General features: G+C 38.9%; 1 protein-coding gene across 1 annotated transcript in view; it reads left to right on the top strand.

Annotated features, from left to right (window-relative positions):
* necab1 (N-terminal EF-hand calcium binding protein 1) overlaps positions 1-19803 on the top strand; it is a 37923-nt gene that overhangs the window by 4868 nt on the left and 13252 nt on the right. The window contains exons 3-6 of the mRNA XM_084738853.1: positions 2211-2319; positions 7676-7701; positions 7983-8080; positions 17168-17304. Coding sequence (XP_084594979.1) covers positions 2211-2319; positions 7676-7701; positions 7983-8080; positions 17168-17304 — 370 coding nt within the window. The remainder of the gene's footprint in view (positions 1-2210; positions 2320-7675; positions 7702-7982; positions 8081-17167; positions 17305-19803) is intronic.

The following is a 19803-nucleotide window of genomic DNA, read 5'->3' as shown; positions in this document are numbered from 1 at the left end:
TGGAGTCTGTCTATGTTAACTCGTGATTTAGGACGGGAAGTTTCTATAATACGGCCCCTGGAGTGTCGCTGGTTGCCTGGAAAATATGCATATAATCCAGTGTAAAACATCATCATCATCATTTTTACACTTATACTTTTCACTGATTGAACAAACAAGACACAATGTGTTAATTAGTGAGCTTCAGAGGGAGACACATTTTGTTAGATTTGGACAGAGCCAAGTTGTGCCCCCCTGTTTCCAGTCTTTATGCTAAGCTAAGCTAACTGGCTGTTGCCTGTAGTTTTAGCATACTGACATGAGAGCAGTTTCGATCTTCTCATCTAATTCTTTAGAAGTAAGGAAATAAGGTAACTTCCTAAAATGTCAATAGGTTTTCCAGTCATGGCACTGAAATGCAAATAAAAGTGTAGACTCTCTAACACCAGTAAGACATCTCATCTGAAGTTGTGCCTCAGATCAAATTAGATCACTTAATCTCGCCGCACACTCTGCCTGAGTAGGTTTGTTCTTGGGACATGATTTATGCACTGATGGAGGCTTTTAATGAAAAAATAATACTGTATAATGTGCTCCGTTCAGTGTGCTGCTTTGATTTTGGGAACTCTGTCAAAATGTATATAGTATATTCACGAGATTAGAGATGAGACCACCATTTGTTTGACCGCGTACTGACAGTATCTTTTAATGTCACACTCTCTCACACATCATTTGATATTCATACAGGCTGCGTTCATTTTTTTGCACCGTTCAGTCAAACCACAGCAAAGTGAGTGATTTACTGGAGGAACACACAGAAATCAGGTTTCATCTGACAGAGACCCTGACATAAAACTGATCTCCTCTACATGCAAAAATAGCCCATCAGGATTCATTATTCACATGGCATGACGTACTTCATTATTCATTAACTGTCCATCCCACGCTGTGAATGATTTGAGGTCTTGTCATGCAGCAAGATAAGAAGTCATCCCACATGTTTGTTTTAGTGTGCAAACAGCAGCACTTACATGTCAAGTCCGTTCCAAGATTATTTCTGAGCTCATCAACATGAGTCACCATGTGCTCGATTTATGAACGTGTGTGTGTCTGCTTTTGTGCATCCTCCAAAATAAAAGGTGCTCTTGCCTACAGTGTGACAGTCGGAGTGAATATCTCCACTAGAGCAGCAGGTCAGCAGTGAACATGTACAGATCAGCTTCCTCATGTCTCACAGACAGAAAGAAACCACTGGAGCCAGAGCTGTGTGAAAAACACGTCTGTGTCTGCAGTTGGTTGTCTTCATTTTGCTGGAGGATATTTAGTCTGGAGCTCCTCATTTTTTAAAAGTCCGCTTATTTTAACCTCATGAATATTTCACGCAGCTTGTGCCTTTTTATTCTAGTCATAATTGCACAGCCTCAAAGCATAAAATGACTGATTGTGTGAGATTAAGTTGGTCTAATGGAACAAATGATGATGAGCCTTTTCAGCATTGTTTATTATAATAATCCAAACAAAGAAGAATGTTTCCATGTGAGTTATTTTGTTAAGTTTATTACTGCTTTTTCCTCTTTGAAAGGTATTTTATCTGGACTCTTTTGTTTATTCGGCCACTGCAGTTTGACACATCTGATGTGGGTTGTCTCTGTTTCATTAGCTCAGGAGGTCGACTGAAATTCTTCATTAAAAGTTGTTATATGAATTTCCTACTGGAGTGGTTTAGGAATGAACTCTGTGCTACTGACCATCTAATCATCATCACTTTTTTTATGTCCAACACACGCACAGACCATTAGGGGATTGTAACTAAGTGCCCTGCATGCTACAATTAGTTGATTTATTAGTCAATTGAAAGAAAAATAAGTGGCAAATATTTTAATAATCGTTTGAGTCAAATACAAAAACATTGCATCATTCCAGCTTCTCAAATGTGAGGATGTTGTTTTCTCTTTTGATTATTTATTTATTTGTTTATTTATTTATTTATTTATGTATTTATTTATTTATCATTAAATAAAAAAATAACCTTTTGTCAAAGTGGCTGAAACTGTCACTATATTTTGACAGCAGATTGCAGATTTGATGCAATCTAACAAACTCTCATTCAAGTCTTTAAAGGGGATGGTGTCTATATTAGGAATGTTTTAGAAAATGGCCACCTCAGCTCACAGGAGGTTGCCGCAGTCCTGACACTTTGCTGACACGTTGCGTTCATGCTCTCTCCCCAGATGACGGAAAACTGTCCTTTGATGAATTCAAATCGTATTTCTCTGATGGAGTCCTGACAGCTGAGGAACTGAAGGAGCTCTTCCACACAATCGACACTCACAACACAGAGTAAGTCAATTAACTGCTTTATATTTTTAATATTTTATTCTACAGAGCGCAGGGTTGAGATATGGGTGATGGAGGACAGCTTGAAATTGAATTAACATCCAACCCTACACTAAAAACATGACGCAGTCAGTAGTTTGTCTGGTTGTTTTGCAGACTTTTCTACATTATCCCAACACTATGTGGCTCATAAACTTCTTCACCCACACACACGAAACCTGCCTGATATTACCTGTCATAAACAACAAAAACATATGTGTCTGTGCACTGTTCAAAATATACATAATTACTGTATGAACTTCAGTAATATCAGAACATATTAAATATGGTATTTCTTGTAAGTATTTAAATTATTTTTACACTTAAGCGTCTCTTACAGTAACAGTGAAGTTCTGGTTGAGGTCGATGGATAGAAATGTCAGAATAACACTGAGACCAAGGTGTTTGTTACCAGGCAAGGCAGATTTAGCATAAATAATAATGCTTAGATTGTGATCTTGTCACTGACATTTTATAATAAATCATGCTGTACTAGTTTATCATAGTATTGCACAGTGTACTGAATATAATAAGAAACAGCCAAAAGAAAGTAAAACATGTCATATGAAGTTGTGACACATTCTGATGAGATTCTTTTCAATGTATTCATAAGCTCAGTGTTGTTCAGGTGAAGACAAGCAGAGCAAGATGTGAAGAGACACTCCAGGCAGCGAGCTTGTGTGTTGTCTCTCTGCAGGATACAGGAGACTCATGTCAAACTAATCTCTCTATATGTCTGTCAGCCTGTCTCATATTCTTACATAGTATATGAAGAGTTCATCTGCAAAAAGAAATCTAATTTTTTCTTTATTTCTCTAAATAATGTTTTTGTGCACTGATGTTGGGTTGTTAGCAGTTTCCTTTTAAATTATAAATCATGTTTTTTTCATCTTTATTGTGCACTCAGGTGAATATCAATCAAACTGGTGTTGGTTTAGTCATTTTAAGAATGGTGTTTGTCTGGTTTTGCAAATGAACTCCACAGTGTAACTCATTCTCTAGTATATATTTAAACACTGCAGTACAATCACTCTCTATCTCTTTCTGTATCTCCTGCCATCATTTTTCTCAAACACATCATAGACTTTCTACTTCTAGATAGTTCAAGTAAGGGATAATGTACAGTGGGTTGGTCATTTTTGCAAAATAATCCCCAACAAGGTGGTGCAGGACTATTATATTGTGATTATTTTGCTAAATGACCTGTACATTTACTGACCTCTACAGAGCAATTCCAATGATTTTAATTAAATGATTTGACACAAAATATAATTTCAAAACTGATTTTATAAACTTAAAAGCAATTTCATTGCTCCTCCAGAGTCCATAATAAGAACTGCGTCCATAGCAATGTTCTGCTCTTCATTTCAATGGTCCGTTATAACAGACCTTAGAAGGCTGTAATTGACCAATCAGAATAGAGTATTTTGCAAAACCTTGTAATATTACATGGCTTTGTGAAATACTCTTTACAAAAAACAAAATGAGATTAAATCAAATACAAAAATAAGATATAAACCTATATAAATCAATAAAATCATTTTGATATGATATTTTGTCAAATTATTGATTATTTAAAGTACACAGCCATCTCACAACCACCTAGAATTATTCTTACAACCACCCAATGGCAACAACTCAGCAACAACTCAGAGCACCATGGCAACCAGACAGAAACCACCTGATGATGCATTTTACCCTCCTGAAACCCTCGCCATCAATCTAACAACCCGACCACACATGCTTCATGCGCATCAAAACATATAGAGTTGTTGGAATTACAAAATGTGAGCAACAGCATTGTTAAACATTTTTCAGTAGCGAACACGTTACATAGCTTTTTTGGTGCATGTTTTTATTACCTAGCACCGATAACATTTTATTAATAACGGATTATAATTACAATTCCTTATTATTACATACACCCATAGGCTCAAAATGTACCTCCAAATGCACAACATCAGTGCTTTGCATTTTATTAAATCCATTCCTCACCTGGGACTAGCTGCTCCTTCAGTTTTAAGTTTCAGCAGGTTTGCTTTTTGAACAGCACTGACTGCTCCCTCATGTTCAGCCTTGTAAGAGAAACACAGGCACAGCAGTGGTGATCTGAACATAAACATGTTTCTACACTACACTGGGATTAAGCTCAAGAAACCTGTCACTAGTTTCTGAATTTAAAGAGTTATTCAACACTGTCTCAAACTCCTGTGTCCTGCTGTAGTGAAGAGCACTCAAGGTGTGTTCAGTGCACCTCAGCATGTCTGTCAGGTGTAGTTACAGGTGCAGCCGACCGCACACAAAGTCTGCAACAACAGGCTGTCAACCAGGAGAGGTCAGTCAAACTTTGCTCTTCAGTTTGCTGTTTGCTGTAGGATCCTTTACTTATAGGATTTTTTCCACTGGTTATGAAACCATCTCAGTTCAATGATGATGCCTCTATATGACCTACATAAGCAAACAAGACCATCCATGAGAATATCAGCTATTTCTATATAGTTACCCTCAATGCCTGCCAACTGTTTTAACTACTTTATATACTGCTGGGTGGTTTAATCCACAGCAAGGCATCATATCCTGTAAGATCATCGTACGTTGGTTGTCGATGCCCTGTGAGAAACATGGATCTCTAAAAAGAAAACAGCTCAGAAAAACAGCCCCCTTTTTCAACTTTGTGGCGATGCATTTTTCAGCTAATCCAGGGGGGGTTTGCATACTTTATTCATCTTCAGAATCTGAGCATTTCCCTCACAGTAACTGTTGGACAAGTGGAGCTTCAGCACAGAGACTGTTTCACTTCACATTTAACAGTTAAATTGTGTGCATCCTTTGAGACACAGTGGGACACTTTGGTATTATGATATTGCTTAATTTAGAATATCATAGTTAAGTGAAAACACCTGACTCTGATGAAGACGAGAGATAGACTTTTGTCAATGTAACGACAATCTCAGACCAGAAGTCAATATTTCTACAGTTTGTGATTTCATTCAGTAAAGTTTACCAGTGGAACTGAAAGTGAACTGAAAACTGCTTGCATTCGATAAAAACCAAAAAATCTATTTACTGTTGTTTCTCGTATATGCATCCAGCTTAAAGGGACAGTTCACCCTAAAATCAAAAATATATATCTTTCCCCGTAACCTGTGGTGCTGTTTATCAGTCCATATAGTGTTGATGTCAGTTGCAGAGTTTTAGAGATGTCGGCCTTCCAGATGTCTGCCTTCTCTCCAGTGTAATGGGACTAAATGGCATTCATTTGAAAAATTCTAAGCCCATGTCTCTTTCCAGAAATCATGACCCAGCTACTCAAGATAATTCACACACCTCGTTATGAGCCATTTCATTTAGAAAGAAAGTAGTTCCAGTAGATTCTACTGTAGAAACAAAGTACTTCCTACATTTAACTGCTCACAACAAGGTCTGTGGATTATTTTGAGCAACTGGGTCATGATTTATGGAAAGAGCTCCACAGGACTGGTGCCATCTAGTCTAGTCTACATTGAAGAGAAGGCAGAAATCTCTACGGCCAATGTCTCCAAAACTCTGCAACCCACACCAAAACAGATGGATAAAAAGCTCTACAGGCCAATTAATATTGCATAATATATAGAGACCACAACCATTTTTTTGTATCAGGCTGTAAATGTGTTTATTTTTGCTTTAAATCAGGTCATTTTAATATGGAAATCTATTGGGATTGACTCACTTTTGGCACTTCCATGTTGGCTTCATTTTACACCATCAGAGGCTGCCACTTGTTATTAATGATGATTAAATGCCTCAGTGGTCAACAAGAGAGATATGAGACATTCTAACAGTCATGACTATGAACAACGTAAAGATCACTTTTATCCATGATGTTATTATATCATATATATATATCACAGTTTATTATCCTCAATGAGAGAATCACGAAATGTGAAATTTAGCTGTTCAAGCCACTAAAGCTTTCTCAACAAAGATGCTGCGATATGAGGTATTTCATATGTCTGAAGCATAATTAGATTAACAAATAAATATTATTTGTACCTTGGGCTGACATACATCTGTATCTGATTTAAATAAATACATGCATCTTCACCTTCGTCTTTGCAGCCTCCATCACTGTGCTAAGTCAGGGAGAACTTTAATGGACTCAAACCAAAGCGAGCATATGCCTCCCTCTGAAATGAGAGGGGCAGATGGCAAACTTGTTAGAAACTAATTTGGAAGTCTCAAATTGAATCCTGTATTGATTAATGAGTCACTAAGCTGCAAACTCTGCCCGACAGGCTGTCATACCTGCTCAGCTTGTTGTTGAACACTGACAGACAATATTTCAAATTTAAACGTGCACAGATGTTGCAAATTGTTTAATTTGTGGGTGACGGATTCAGAGTTTTGTTTATACTGGAGCTCTGTAGCATATGGAAAATTAATGCCAAATAATTATGTTTATCTGTGTTGTCTGTCATTTTACCACAGCAGAACACGTGAGTTCAGGACTTCCACTTCCTCAATCAGTTAGTTTGTTTGTCTTATTGTGTGAGTTTGGGTGTGACTGACTATCAATAAGTACCTCATACAACCCCACTTCAAATAATCCAAGCCATTCCCTTTAAAATGTCAAAACATGTTTCAAGTGACATAAGTCGGAGCCTTTCAGACTGTTATCCAGTTTAGTGTCTAACCTCTGGTTTACCTCCTCTGTTCCTGTCTGTCCTCTGCAGCTCTAAGTGTTTTCTCCTGTTTGAACCAATTGATTTCTCAGACACTTTCCCCTTGTGAGCAACAGCTGCAGCTTTTGTGGAACAGAGTTAAAACCAGTGTTATTCCCCAGCCTCCTTCACTGTAACAAGGAACAAGATGTCTCTTTTATAATTCCTGCTGTACAGGAGATTCAATGGATAGTTTTTCACTTTGAAATGTTCCCCTCACCTTTTCAACGTACTCTCTTTCCTTTACTCTTCTTTTCTTTATTTCTTTGTCTCTGTCGCTCTTTCAGACGCATTTATACAAACTCAGAAATCCCAAAATACACTCATGCATGGACATTTATCACAAACAGCCAAAGGGTTTCCTGTGAGGGACTCACTGTCAGGTCCACTAGTCTCCTCTGCTCACACCTCAGGGGAAAAAAACATCTAAATTATTCAATTATTCATGACATATTTGTACTTGCTCCCATTCGTCATCACACACTGATTCATCAAATCACAGTCTGTGAAGAAAACGTTTTTGCAGAGAAGAAATATTTATTTGTCACCTCCTTTGACCTTGGAAACTTATTAATTTATTTTATTTAAATTTAAATTTCTTTTTTTCTTTTCTTTTGCAGCAACGTGGACACGGATGAACTCTGTGGTAAGTTGATGCTTCACCTAAATAAGAACAACTTTTAATATCACTTAATAGCTTTATTATCTTGCTTTACTTCCCAGTCAGGAGCCCAATAGACTGAAATGCTATCTGACATTTTCCCAGGAAAAGGGAAGAACCATGTTAGATGTGGTCACATGCTCTGTGATCAAACCCCTACAGGCTGTGTGACTGAGGTGTCACACCAATGCTGCTTCAAAAAAACACCCACAGCCCTGTCCTAGTCGTTTAACTCACAAAATGTCCCTTTTTTGTGTCCTGTGAAGAGTATTTCTCCCAGCACCTCGGTGAATATGAGAATGTTCTCGCTGCCTTAGAAGACCTGAATATGTCCATACTGAAGGCAATGGACAAAACAAAGAAGGTAAGAAAAGAAAAAGAAAACATCACAATAACACAATATTTTAAAATACCTGTATTCATCTCTTGGGTATTGTCCAGACATACACTAAGAGATGTTTAAAAATTACCTTCCTTTTATGTGTTACGTTGGTTTTTGTTTTTTTTTTGTTTCTGTTTATACTGCCTCTATGTATATAAGTTTAGCTGCTCACAAAATATATCAAGTAACAAAATGTATTTATTTAATTAGACCACCTCAATCAAATAATAAAGCATATGTCACTATAATTAAAATAGAATAGGATCTCTTAATATAGGGTAAAGTCAGAATTGCATTGGGTCATAATGGAAGAAGGTTCAGATGAAAACAGCATTTTTTGATGATAATATTCTATTCGATAATATATTGCGAACTTCATCTTGTAAGACAAGGTGCAGGTTTTAATATCAGCACATTAGGGAACATGACTATAGCCATGCTAGTGGCTCAGCGGGGTGCACACCGGTGCTTTGAGCTGAATGTTAAGAGGTCATAGACCACATGCACAGAATCAGACATTCATCATCAAAACGCAGCGGGGTGCAGGGGAAAAAAAAGTCAGAATCAACTTTCGGAACTCGATGTCACGCTGCAGTGGCCAATCATGTAAGCCAGCAATCAGACTACGCCGCAGTCAGCCTGAAATATCACTTAAACTAGACGCTATCCAGGCGAAGTTTAAGGACCAAACAATGATACTCTCCCAGTTGTGTCCTCACTTGGTTTATTTTGTGTGCCTACCTTCAGTGTCTTGATCTGATTTGCAATTTATGCTGCAAAACAGTGATACCAAGAATCTTCCTTTGGTTTGTTTGGGATAGAGAAAAAGAAAGAAAGAGAGAGAGCGTGTGCAGCTGTTGGTGATGAAGATAGAGACGGAATAAAGAGAGGGACCACTGGTAGTCAGTAAGCATTTAATGGAAATGCAAAGGAATATGTAATTGGATCATTTAGCATTTCAGAAAAATAGCTATGAAATGAGTGATGTTATAGTTATTTCCATATTTATATGGACAGGACTACACTGAAATAGCCAATGTGTAAACTTGTTTCATGGTCAGTAGATTCATTTGTCTTGTTCTGTGCAAATTTGGTCCGATGTTAGCATGTCACCTGGCGGTGGCTCCAGAGGAAGAGGATCATCAAGATCATCTGTTCAAATTTCATGGCAATCCATCCAATACTTGTTAAGATATTTAGCTAAAAGACAAAAATGTCAACTTGCTGATGGCTCACGAAGAAAAGTCAATCATTAGACGTCTGAATTTAATAGCATCAAATAATTGGTAAGATATTTCAATCCGCACTAAAGTGGCAGACCAATCAATCGGTATTATCATCCCATGCCACTACCATAGCTTAAAAAAAATCACCTGTGTAACATCAGTCCAGTTTTATCCTGCTCTGGATGAGAAATGTGGTAAAAACTAATGGAATTTCACTGACGATGAATTGAAAACACTTCCATGTTTATATTTGTCTTCATCTTGGCAAAGCTGCAACATGGAAAGTCATGCTGTTTTCACTACTGATCCCATTCACACTTAACAGACAACAACCACTTCGATTACTTTAAATACTTCAGAAAAAAAGCCTAAATCTGATGAGCCACAATCATTTTATATCACCTCTAAATGGATTTATGGACATTTATTCTTGGTGGACATTGGAGATCCTGATGGTGCAGTAAAGAGTGAGTTAGCAATGTGTGTGTGTGTGTGTGTGTGTGTGTGTGTGTGTGTGTGTGTGTGTGTGTGTGTGTGTGTGTGTTGTGATTTGGCCGAGTTATGACTGTGAAAAGAAGGGCTGTGACAGTTCCGGCATGTGTAAATTGGGTTAACAGAAGAGAATTTGGATGCTGTTGCACATTGTGTTCACGTGTGAACAGTGTGTTCATGTAACATCCGTGTGACACACTCCTACACACACACACACACCACCTTCTGACATGTCATGCAGTGTACATAATGATAATAATAAGAGATGTTTGATTTTACTCTCAGCGTGGCCAAACTTTATGCTGCAAATCTCTCCCAGCATGCTCCTTTGCTGCCCAGCTGGCGTCCTCAGATCTCCCATTAGTCAGATTTCCATTACAGAGCCAAAACGGACGAGCCAAGGCTCATTCATGCTACTAATTAACCTCCAGAACAAAACATGTTATGAATCTTTTTGGACTTGTAGTGAACATAGACAAGGAATAAAATGGGACGTGGCTGCTTTTGATCATGCTTTGGAAAAGGCTTTATGTCCTCTTGATCTTACTGTACCTTTTACATTATCAGAGAGAAGAAGAGGGGTGAGGGTGGCGAGACAGAGACAAGCAAACAGACAGAGATGAAGGCAAATGATCAGAGATGACAGAAGAAAAAGGAGGACTGAATGGACAAATGAGAAGTGGGAACTGGGTGTTAGGACGAGGAAAGAGGTGGTTTATTAGATCCGCAGGGAGAGCTTCTTTCTCTGCGGCGTCTCATCTGGTGCATATGACACACGCTGTGCAGCTCAAATCGCCCCTCAGATCTGCACTGAAGCGGACACGTCTGATTGTGACTCCCGCAGAAACACAAGTGTGGGAGTCAAACTGTTCATTTGTCAGTGGTAGTTTTTCATTAGCGCAGAGAGAGGTAATACATGGTGACATCCAACTCCCAACACCTAAAAACTGTCGTGACAAAGATAAATGGCAACGGCGGCAGCTAAGGGTTTTGGTTTAATAAATGGTTGGACACATGCAGGAATTTTAGCTTAAAACATTAAAATCATCATTAAGTTGTGACCTTGAGTTTGAACAAAGGCAAACACAGGACTTTCACCATGGAAACAGGGCTCTTTGTAAAACAAAAAGTAAATGTGGAGTTTTAAGTTACTGAAGTTTTGTTATGTGTGTGACTTCTGTCTGTTACCTCCATCACATGAGTGATGTCTCCTCTGTCACACGGCTTATATAAGATACTTTTTAACCCCAACTACAATCTTCTTCTAAAACTACCCAAGTAGTTTTACTGCCTTATCCTGTTGAAGTAGTTTTATGGCTAAACCTAACCAAGCTGTGACCTCTTCACAGGGTGAGGGACGTCAATAGTGTCCTGTGAGTTATGTCACGTGACTTACAGAGCATGGTTAAGGTCCGGTGAGTCTGTTGCTGCCAATACTCGTAATGTATGTTGTTTTGGAAATAATTGGCAATTGACCTATTCTGTAGATATGAGGAGGTGTTGGAGATATATGCTTAAGTTTACTCTAATAAATTAACAAAATAAAAAGGAAATATTCTTTTACCTGTTTACCTTACTGAACAGAAAAATGCAACCGTAAACCTTCCGAATTCAAGTTTCCCTCCTTTACGAAAAAGAACACAAGCTAAAGTGCCTCATTACCTCATTGTAAAACGCAATTAATTCAAACTCAACAGACAAAACTGTCTCCAAAACAGCATTGTCCAGTCTTTCCACTGTTCAAACAATTACCAGCTCTGGTTTGGGCAATACAAACCCTTAATTCACAAAGTTAGATGTGAATATATTGTGGCTGCCTGCTGCCTCTCTGGTGTCTGACCTCCATCCCACTCCACTCCACTTGTTTTTCCAGTAGAATTTTGTTGAATCTAGAGTGTTGAACCATGTGGGGGTTGGTGTACTGGGATCACTGAAAAAAAGGTTATTTATTTTGTGTTTGTTTTTTCTTGGTTAGTATTGTCATCTTGGTGACTGCAACTCTTCCACTTAATGAGCCTGGTCGATTCATCCATCTGTTTGTGTCATCTTCTATTTTTTTTTATAAGTGGGTTGAAATATAAGTGTGCCAGCTCTGGCAGCTTGATGTTAATATTAATAAATAGGTATCTTATAAAGTCCGGCTCTTTTTATAGAGTTGTAACTTTGGCTAAATGATTTTGACCAGTTAATTGAGTAGTTTGAAATTATCGAGAATCTACTGAATGGATTTGTGGTTTCTTGTGGGTTCTGTAAATACAGTGGGTGTCATTTGTGTATAAACTTATTTTATAGTCCATTGTGGTAGATTGTACACCTTTAATATGATTATTCGGGTGGACTGCTGCATGAAATGGTTCAATGTAGATGGCAAAGAGGGAGGAAGAGAGTACACATCCTTGTCTTGTGCTCCTGTGCCGTGTGAAACTTGATGATGTTAACTATTAACTTTAACTATGGCAGCCTTTGGGTGCGATTTCTCCTTTGGTGAGCAGAAAAAAATAGAGCAGGGCCAGGGAAGGAAGAAAGATATCAAAAGATATCACATTGCACATCATTATAACAGATACATAATAGTGAACATGGTTTGTAAGAATAACCATTACTTTCTAAGTAAGAGTAAGGTATTTTTCTTGAAATAGTTTTCTTAAAGGTCGAACCTGCAGAAGCACAGCAGTGAATGCGCCTGAAAATTCAGCCTTCATCTCTGTGAAGGAAATGAAACACACAGTTTTTCCAATCCCTTCCCAATCTTTCATAGACCTCGACTGAGCTGCACCGAGCTGAGATGAGGTGCGAAAATCAAATTGCACCTCAAATCATTTTTCTCTTCTCCAAGAGAACAGTTGAGAGACAGTGGGAGAGACAGCAGGAGAGAAAAGGAGGAACAGTAGACACAGTGTTGATGTGTATTTTAAGGTCTTTTGTCTTTTGAAAAGGGATAATTCTTCTTGCTGTGTGGACTTTTGAAAAGCTCTCATTAAGCAGACAAGGAAAACAGAATCTTTTTTTTTTCCATCAACGCACTCTTCACTGATGTTCTCTCACAGACATACAGTACAAAATGGATATTTTAGCTCAAATAAAAGGAAATTACTCTGCACAAATTGTTATTTACCAAAGCAAGAACTTTGAAATCGAATTACCACACTGGACTGTGAACAAAGAGCATTCAGACTGCTGAAGTGTTCACTCCTTGAAACCCAATTCATAGTTTTCCCGTCTACAAAATGTGTGTGAGGTGCCATAAATGATTTCTGTGATGCTAAAATGAGTCATAGTACAAGAAAAGAGAGAGAAATGTATGACAACCTGTATTCCTCTGTCTGTTAGCAAGTAGCGAGGAGGAGAACAGATGCTGCACTCGTCACAGACTAAAGCTCAGTCATCTCTGTTGAACTGTGCATGAATTTGAGTGGGTGGTCTCTGGCGGTGGATGTGTGTGAGGGGGCTGCATGTGTGTGCATTTGCATTTTTTCTGCATTTGTGTGAACTTACACTATTTTGTGCGTGTGCCTTTGCGTGTACGCGTCAAACATCCATGCATATGTGCGGGGGAGCTGGAACGAGATTTTGCATCTAAATGAGAGCCAGCAATGTAGATGTATCTGAGACAATCATTCGGCACAGATATTCCTGCCAAAGTTATTTACAGGCTTTCCTCACACAACCTCCTTCAGCTTTGACTCCAAACCTCTCCTAGCATTTCAGATGTTTCTCACCTGCAGGGGAAAGAGGAAGTTGCTGTGTTGTCACACTTCACAGTGTCTTGTTAAAAAAAATGACAATGCCACAGATTTTTATTCATGAATATTTAATAATAGCAGTAAGCAGTATTGTTATAGTAAAACCTGCAGGAGTCGGTTACACCGCTGCACACACTTATGTTGCATTCATGTGCTCCTCTGATGGTCCCATTTCTTGAGTTGCGAAGTTGTTCCTCCAACTTTGGTGCATTCACAAGCTTTTAATTTGTACTGTGAAAACAACATGGATGCCACAAAGGTTAAGGTTAAACTTTCATAACTAATCTCTGACACCCTATGAGGACTTGCTAACATCTCAGAGAGCTAACAGGATAGAGTAAACACATCTGACTGCACACTCAAAATGTTGTTTTGTAATTATATAAACAAGGAAAATACACTATCTACCTCAAATTATGAATCATTAGGCCTATACATATCCCTCAGGAGTTGGTAGAGACCAAAAACAGAGCTAAAAGAGAGTGAACGTTGGACATACCCTCATCAGGTGGCTAGAAACACGGCTCCAAATGAATGATAATGTTGCTTTCATTTACAGCTTTACATGGTGATTTCAATTATGCTTCAAAATGATAAAATTAGTGTTCATCTGTGAAGATTTGTTTGCCACAGAGTTTATTTTCTGCACTAATCCAAAATCCAATGGGAAAAATCCCTTTGGCCTTCTGCCAAGAGAATCACAGTGATGTTAACTAAAAAAATACATCATCCCTGCAGCCTGCACTCTATGGAGCAACCTGATACAGCAAGTCACTTTGAAACCAGCTTGTAATTTCTTAGTTTTTTATAGATTTTTTCACACAAACTTAAAAATACTGAGGTAAAGCCATTTGGCAAAGGGTGAGTTTTGACTGCATGACAGGTTGAAGGTTATGCAGTCACAGCTCTGACCATACAGCTTAAAAAGTGTGATTTTAACAGCAGTGCTTTGCCTCCAACAAATAATTCATTTGACCTTTTGTACAACTGAAAATAAAAAGATCAAGGGAAAGGTAAAAAGGAAAAACTCAGGTGGACCTTAAGCTGTTTAAAATGACTGCAGATTGGAGAGGTGGACACACACACACACAAGATCACAGGAGGTAATCTATACTCAGATGGTAGACGGGAGAATGACCTTTACCAGTTTTGTCGTGACTCACTCTCGCTGAGTGAATGTGCATTCATGTGCAAGTGTGTGCGTCTGTGCATGTGTGTGTGTGTGTGTGTGTGTGTGTGTGTGTGTGTGTGTGTGTGTGTGTGTGTTTACTGATAGTCAGAATGTCAGGAGATCAAACAATGGACAACAGCCAATTACTCTGCAGAAATCACTGAGGTTTTGTGCATTTTGTTCCTGTGAAAAACAGAGTTCAGGTTGTTAATTTCAGGACAATCTGTTCAATCATTGGTCTCACGTGCTGTTGGATTGGACCGATGGGGAAAGCCTGAGAGTAATGATCTGCTCTGTATTCTGGAGAAGCTTTTCAGAACTCAGCTCTCTCTCACGGAAAGACTCCAGCTCAACATACTGTAATTAGGATTTGTGTGTGTGTGTGTGTGTTTCCACAGTCTGATAAACAAATCCTGATTTTAAACTGTCTTCATTGTTCTTTCTGAGAACACAGTAATTACCAATCGACAAAAACACTGCAATATATTTCTCTTTCTGTCAGTCACACATTCATCATTCTCTAATCTAACTTGCATTAACGTTTCCCTCATTGTTAGTCAAGTATACAAACAGTAGCGGTGCTCCACACTGTTGGAGCAGGTGTAGCGTGCATGCGGCAAACTGTTGGTGCCGAGCGTCATTCACTCTCCTTTGATTACATCCACAACAACACTCGTCTCTCCTGGTCTGGTCCAGGCAACGCAAATGACGCCTCTCAGTTTGATTTATTTTCCATCAGCTTCCCGAACAAACAAAAGCCTGCAGAAAATAAATATACCCTTGATTTTCAAATGACAAATTGCACCTCAGCCTGAAATACTCGTGTGGAGGAGATGTTTTCTTAGATGTGGTTTTGTTTGAAGGTGCAGATGATTGTTTCATATTTTTCATGTTACTTTAAATGTATGTTTCAGCACAGACCATGTAAACATGTCAACACGTATTCAGATACCAGCTGCATCATCAAGACTTGGGCCAGTGCTATAGTTAATGCTTTTCACAGGAGCACTAGTTTCACTGAAATGATATTTTTAATGTCACATCTTTAATGACATACAGCTGCTGTGTTTTTTTATGTGGTTTTTGGGAGTGTCTGTGATATTTCTAAAAGTGTCTGCATCAAGCATCAATAGTTTTTTGGTCCTATTTTATAATATTTTGTTAATGACCAGTGATTTTAGATATAATTCTATATATAATTTCAGATATTCATCATTATGCAACACATTCTCAATCCAAACTCGTCAAATATGGCAGTGCGGTCTGGGGCCATGGACTTCAAACTATGATGCTGTAGTAGACACTGTGTAAAATGTTCAAGCAGACTCTCTAAATAAAGGCACAAAAACTACTGGGATAGAAAACATCCTGGTTTGGGTTAGAACAAGTATGTTGCTAACATAAGCTCATGTACGTAACTTAAAAGTAGAATCTCTAACATTCAAAGTCGGCGTCTCCTCCCCGGTTCAGCGAACAAGAGCAAGTACAATCAGCGAGAACACAGCAGTGAATCAGAGAAATAAAATGCTGCTTTCAGATTGTTTCAAAGTGGGTGCACACTAAAGTACCTTTTAAGCTCAAGACCCAAAAGAGAATTCTGGTGTCTCCACAGGACCCAAATTTACAAAAATACACCATGAATTGGCAAAACATTAACATTTACTGCTACTGACTACTGATAATGAACACAACAAAGTACACTGTCACCGTCTCTGGAAAGTCTTTTCTTTGCACAGGAAAAATTCTTCTCACTTTTGATCGATGCTGAAAATGCTTGTCTGAGATGTCTGTCCAATTTGTTCGTTTTTAAGCTCTCGTTACTGAGCACACACCTGAGGCTTCGCCACTGCATGCGAAATGGCTTTGGAAAAGCCAGCGTTTGTCCTTGTATTTTTGTTTCTGCATCACGCACGCGAGCGAGAGTGAGGGAACCACAGAAGTCACATTCAGTGTTAACTCCACGCAAAAGGCTGGTCTAGAGTAAAATGGATAAATACAACAGAAACTCCCTCCCTGTTTTTTCCAGTTAATATAATGTAATTTAATGCTCCCCACCCTACAGGTATGCAGATATTATCAAGCATTCATAGTTCTTAGTTCCTTCCCTTTTTAACTTGTATTGTTTTGTCGTCTTATCATCCTTCTAAGATCAATTTAAGATGCAGGTGTTTGTGGATAAAAAAAATGTAAAGTGTTCATGTTTTTCTTCTTCCTCTTCTTTTTTCCTCTCCTGCAGCTCTCTTATGTAATGTTTTCTTAATGAGCAATCTTGTTGGCATCTTTTAATTAGCAGGAGAAATCTGGACATTGAGTGACTCCTGACTGGCATGTGAAACTTGTCACTGCCCACCTCTTTCTATCATCCTTTCTTTTTATCGTTCCTCCTACGCTAACTCCTCCACCTCCTCCTCCTCCTCTTCTTCATCTTGATTGACAGGATTATCAGGAGTCCACCCACCTGGAGCAGTTTGTGACCCGCTTCCTGCTGAAGGAGACAACCAATCAGCTTCATTCACTTCAAAGCTCGCTCGAGTGCGCCATGGAAACCACAGCCGAGCAGACCCGCCAGGAGAAGTAAGAACAAATCTCTGCGGTCCCTCGAACACACACACGCTCACACAATTAGTCATTAAAACATGGACAAATTGTATTGTACAATGGCACCCATAATTACAGTCCTCACAGTCGGTCTTATCCAAACCACACACACTAATTTCAATCCTACATTTTAGACTTAAGTGGTACTTTTATCTGAGGTGCAACAGCTCAGGTTCTTACCCTGTGTTTGTTAAAACCACCAGCTCTTCTCTACAATTCTGCAGTTATCAATAATCCTTTATTAATTTGATCATAATATAAATCTCCTTCGCATGGGGAAATATAAGTGAAGAGAGCAAATTAAAAAGGGATTGCTAAGACTTGAGAGAGATAAAACATGTCAGAAAACACAACTGATTTCAAGGGAAGATATTTTTAAAGTTGCAAGTTGTAAGACCTTGAACACAACCATTTCAAGAACCAGAACGTGGAAAATGGCCTTGAAAGGCAACTGAGCCTAGTTCAGTTACTCTGTGATATGCTGCCCCCTATTTGTTTGGCATGTCCTTCGACAGGTGGCCATATGTTAAAGGTTGCTCCTTTAATGGTCTGTGTTGTCAAAAAATATTGGGGATAGTAGTAAATCACTGCCAGCAAAAATAATGACTGCACCACAAAACGTCAGAGGGAAGACTTGGTGCTTGTTTTCACACTGATGAATTCACCTAGCACTTTAAATCTGCCCTAATAGATATTCTATATCAAGAATGGATGAACTGTCTGTGAGAAGTGACATTCGTAGTAACAAATTCAGAGGATTATAAACAACTCTTCAGTTCCCTTCAGCTCTACAGACCATGTTGTTTTGGTTTTATGGACCACAATGTGGTTCTCTCATGCTGTTTCCAGTCACAGCAGGCAGCTCTTATCAGCAGAAAAGCCTCTGATAAACTGACTGCATGCTACCTGCTCAACACCAGACGGCAGACAGACAAAGTTCACATCTAGCTGGTGAACATAGTGGAGTTAAAGAACCAGATATAGAGTTGATACAGCCCAAATCAGAATCATAGGGAAAGTGAATTTCAGACTTGCAATCATTAAACACGTCTCCAAATCAGTGCTTATGTTACTCGTAAGGTGATAATGTGTCAAATGTTATGTTTAGAATTTGTTGTGCTGCCCCTAAGTGGCCAAAAACATCAATACGTGCAGGATTAACACAAACTACATATATCACCTGCTGTGTTGTTAATTGAAAACAGTTTACTGTCACTCCCAAAATGTGGAAAATGTGACTTCTTCTATTTCTGTAAGACTTGCTGCTGTCTGTGTATCAGAACACCACATGCAAAACCAGACTAAGGTGAAAGCATGCAGTGTGATATTCATAAATAATGTAAGTCTTTTAATCATGTTATACTTTCTGCACCTTGTTTACATGTTCACATGACAGAATAACAATTAGAATATAATTAGTGTGGTTATGATCTTATGAATTGCATGTTTATACATGTACCGAGTGAAAATTAACACCCACCCACTGACAGAGACGAGTGGACAGTTGATAATGAAACCTGAAACACTTTTCCTAGGGGGCTGTGTGTGTGTGTGTGTGTGTGTGTGTGTGTGTGTGTGTGTGTGTGTGTGTGTGTGTGTGTGTGTGTGTGTGTGTGTGTGTATGTGTGTGTCCAGTCAGTCTGTGAGTGCATTATTCAGAATTCAGGCATGCCCCTGGTGTGCTTGGTTCATTAGTGATGATGACTCACCAGCGTACAAGTGCATAGGATATCATATGTACAGTGTGTGTGTGTGTGTGTGTGTGTGTGTGTGTGTGTGTGTGTGTGTGTGTGTGTGTCTGACCCTGCAGGTCTGTGTTCATGGTGTATTTAAAGGACAGGTGATGACGCACAGTCTCTCTGTGTCAAGTCACCTGTCTGAGTTCACAGTTGAGCTGCAGCTTTGACATCTGAGCTGCGATTTGGTGTTTGCTGTTTGCTGTTTGCTGTTTTTGGATAAACAGCGTCTGGAACATCCTCCCCAGGATCTTTACTTTTTGTGAACAAACTTCAAACAAATTAGCATGAAGATTCAGTCATACATCCGATGCAACAGGCTTTAATGTGCAGGATACAAGTACATCAATTCAGACGGCTTGTATTGATAAAAAGCTGAATGTGAATCAGAAAAAAAATCGTTGCAGCACTAACATATTGATACATCTCATTAGGACGTGCATATGTTTCTTTTTTGGCATCAAAGAACTGTGGCCGTAACTTCCCTCCATTTGCTCTCTCCCCCTGCGTCTGCCTGCACCACTCTGTCTGAACACCTGCTGCCTCGCTCACACAAAACAAGCGCTCCCCCTCCCTCTCCTGTCTCTCTTCTTCATTTCCTCAAAACAGACAGTGATAGAACTGATGTTGCACTGTGTCGCACCACCGAACATTCATAACGTACAAGTGTGGAATAAGATTGGGATTGGGAAGAAAGATGAGAAACACTGCTGCAAATCAGTTATTCAAAACATGTTGG

Source organism: Lutjanus erythropterus, chromosome 16 (genome assembly GCF_056507025.1).
Source record: "Lutjanus erythropterus isolate fLutEry1 chromosome 16, fLutEry1.hap2, whole genome shotgun sequence".
NCBI classification, from domain to species: domain Eukaryota; kingdom Metazoa; phylum Chordata; class Actinopteri; order Lutjaniformes; family Lutjanidae; genus Lutjanus; species Lutjanus erythropterus.
The sequence above is the reverse complement of the archived record's forward strand: the minus strand, read 5'-3'. Positions and strand labels throughout refer to the sequence as shown.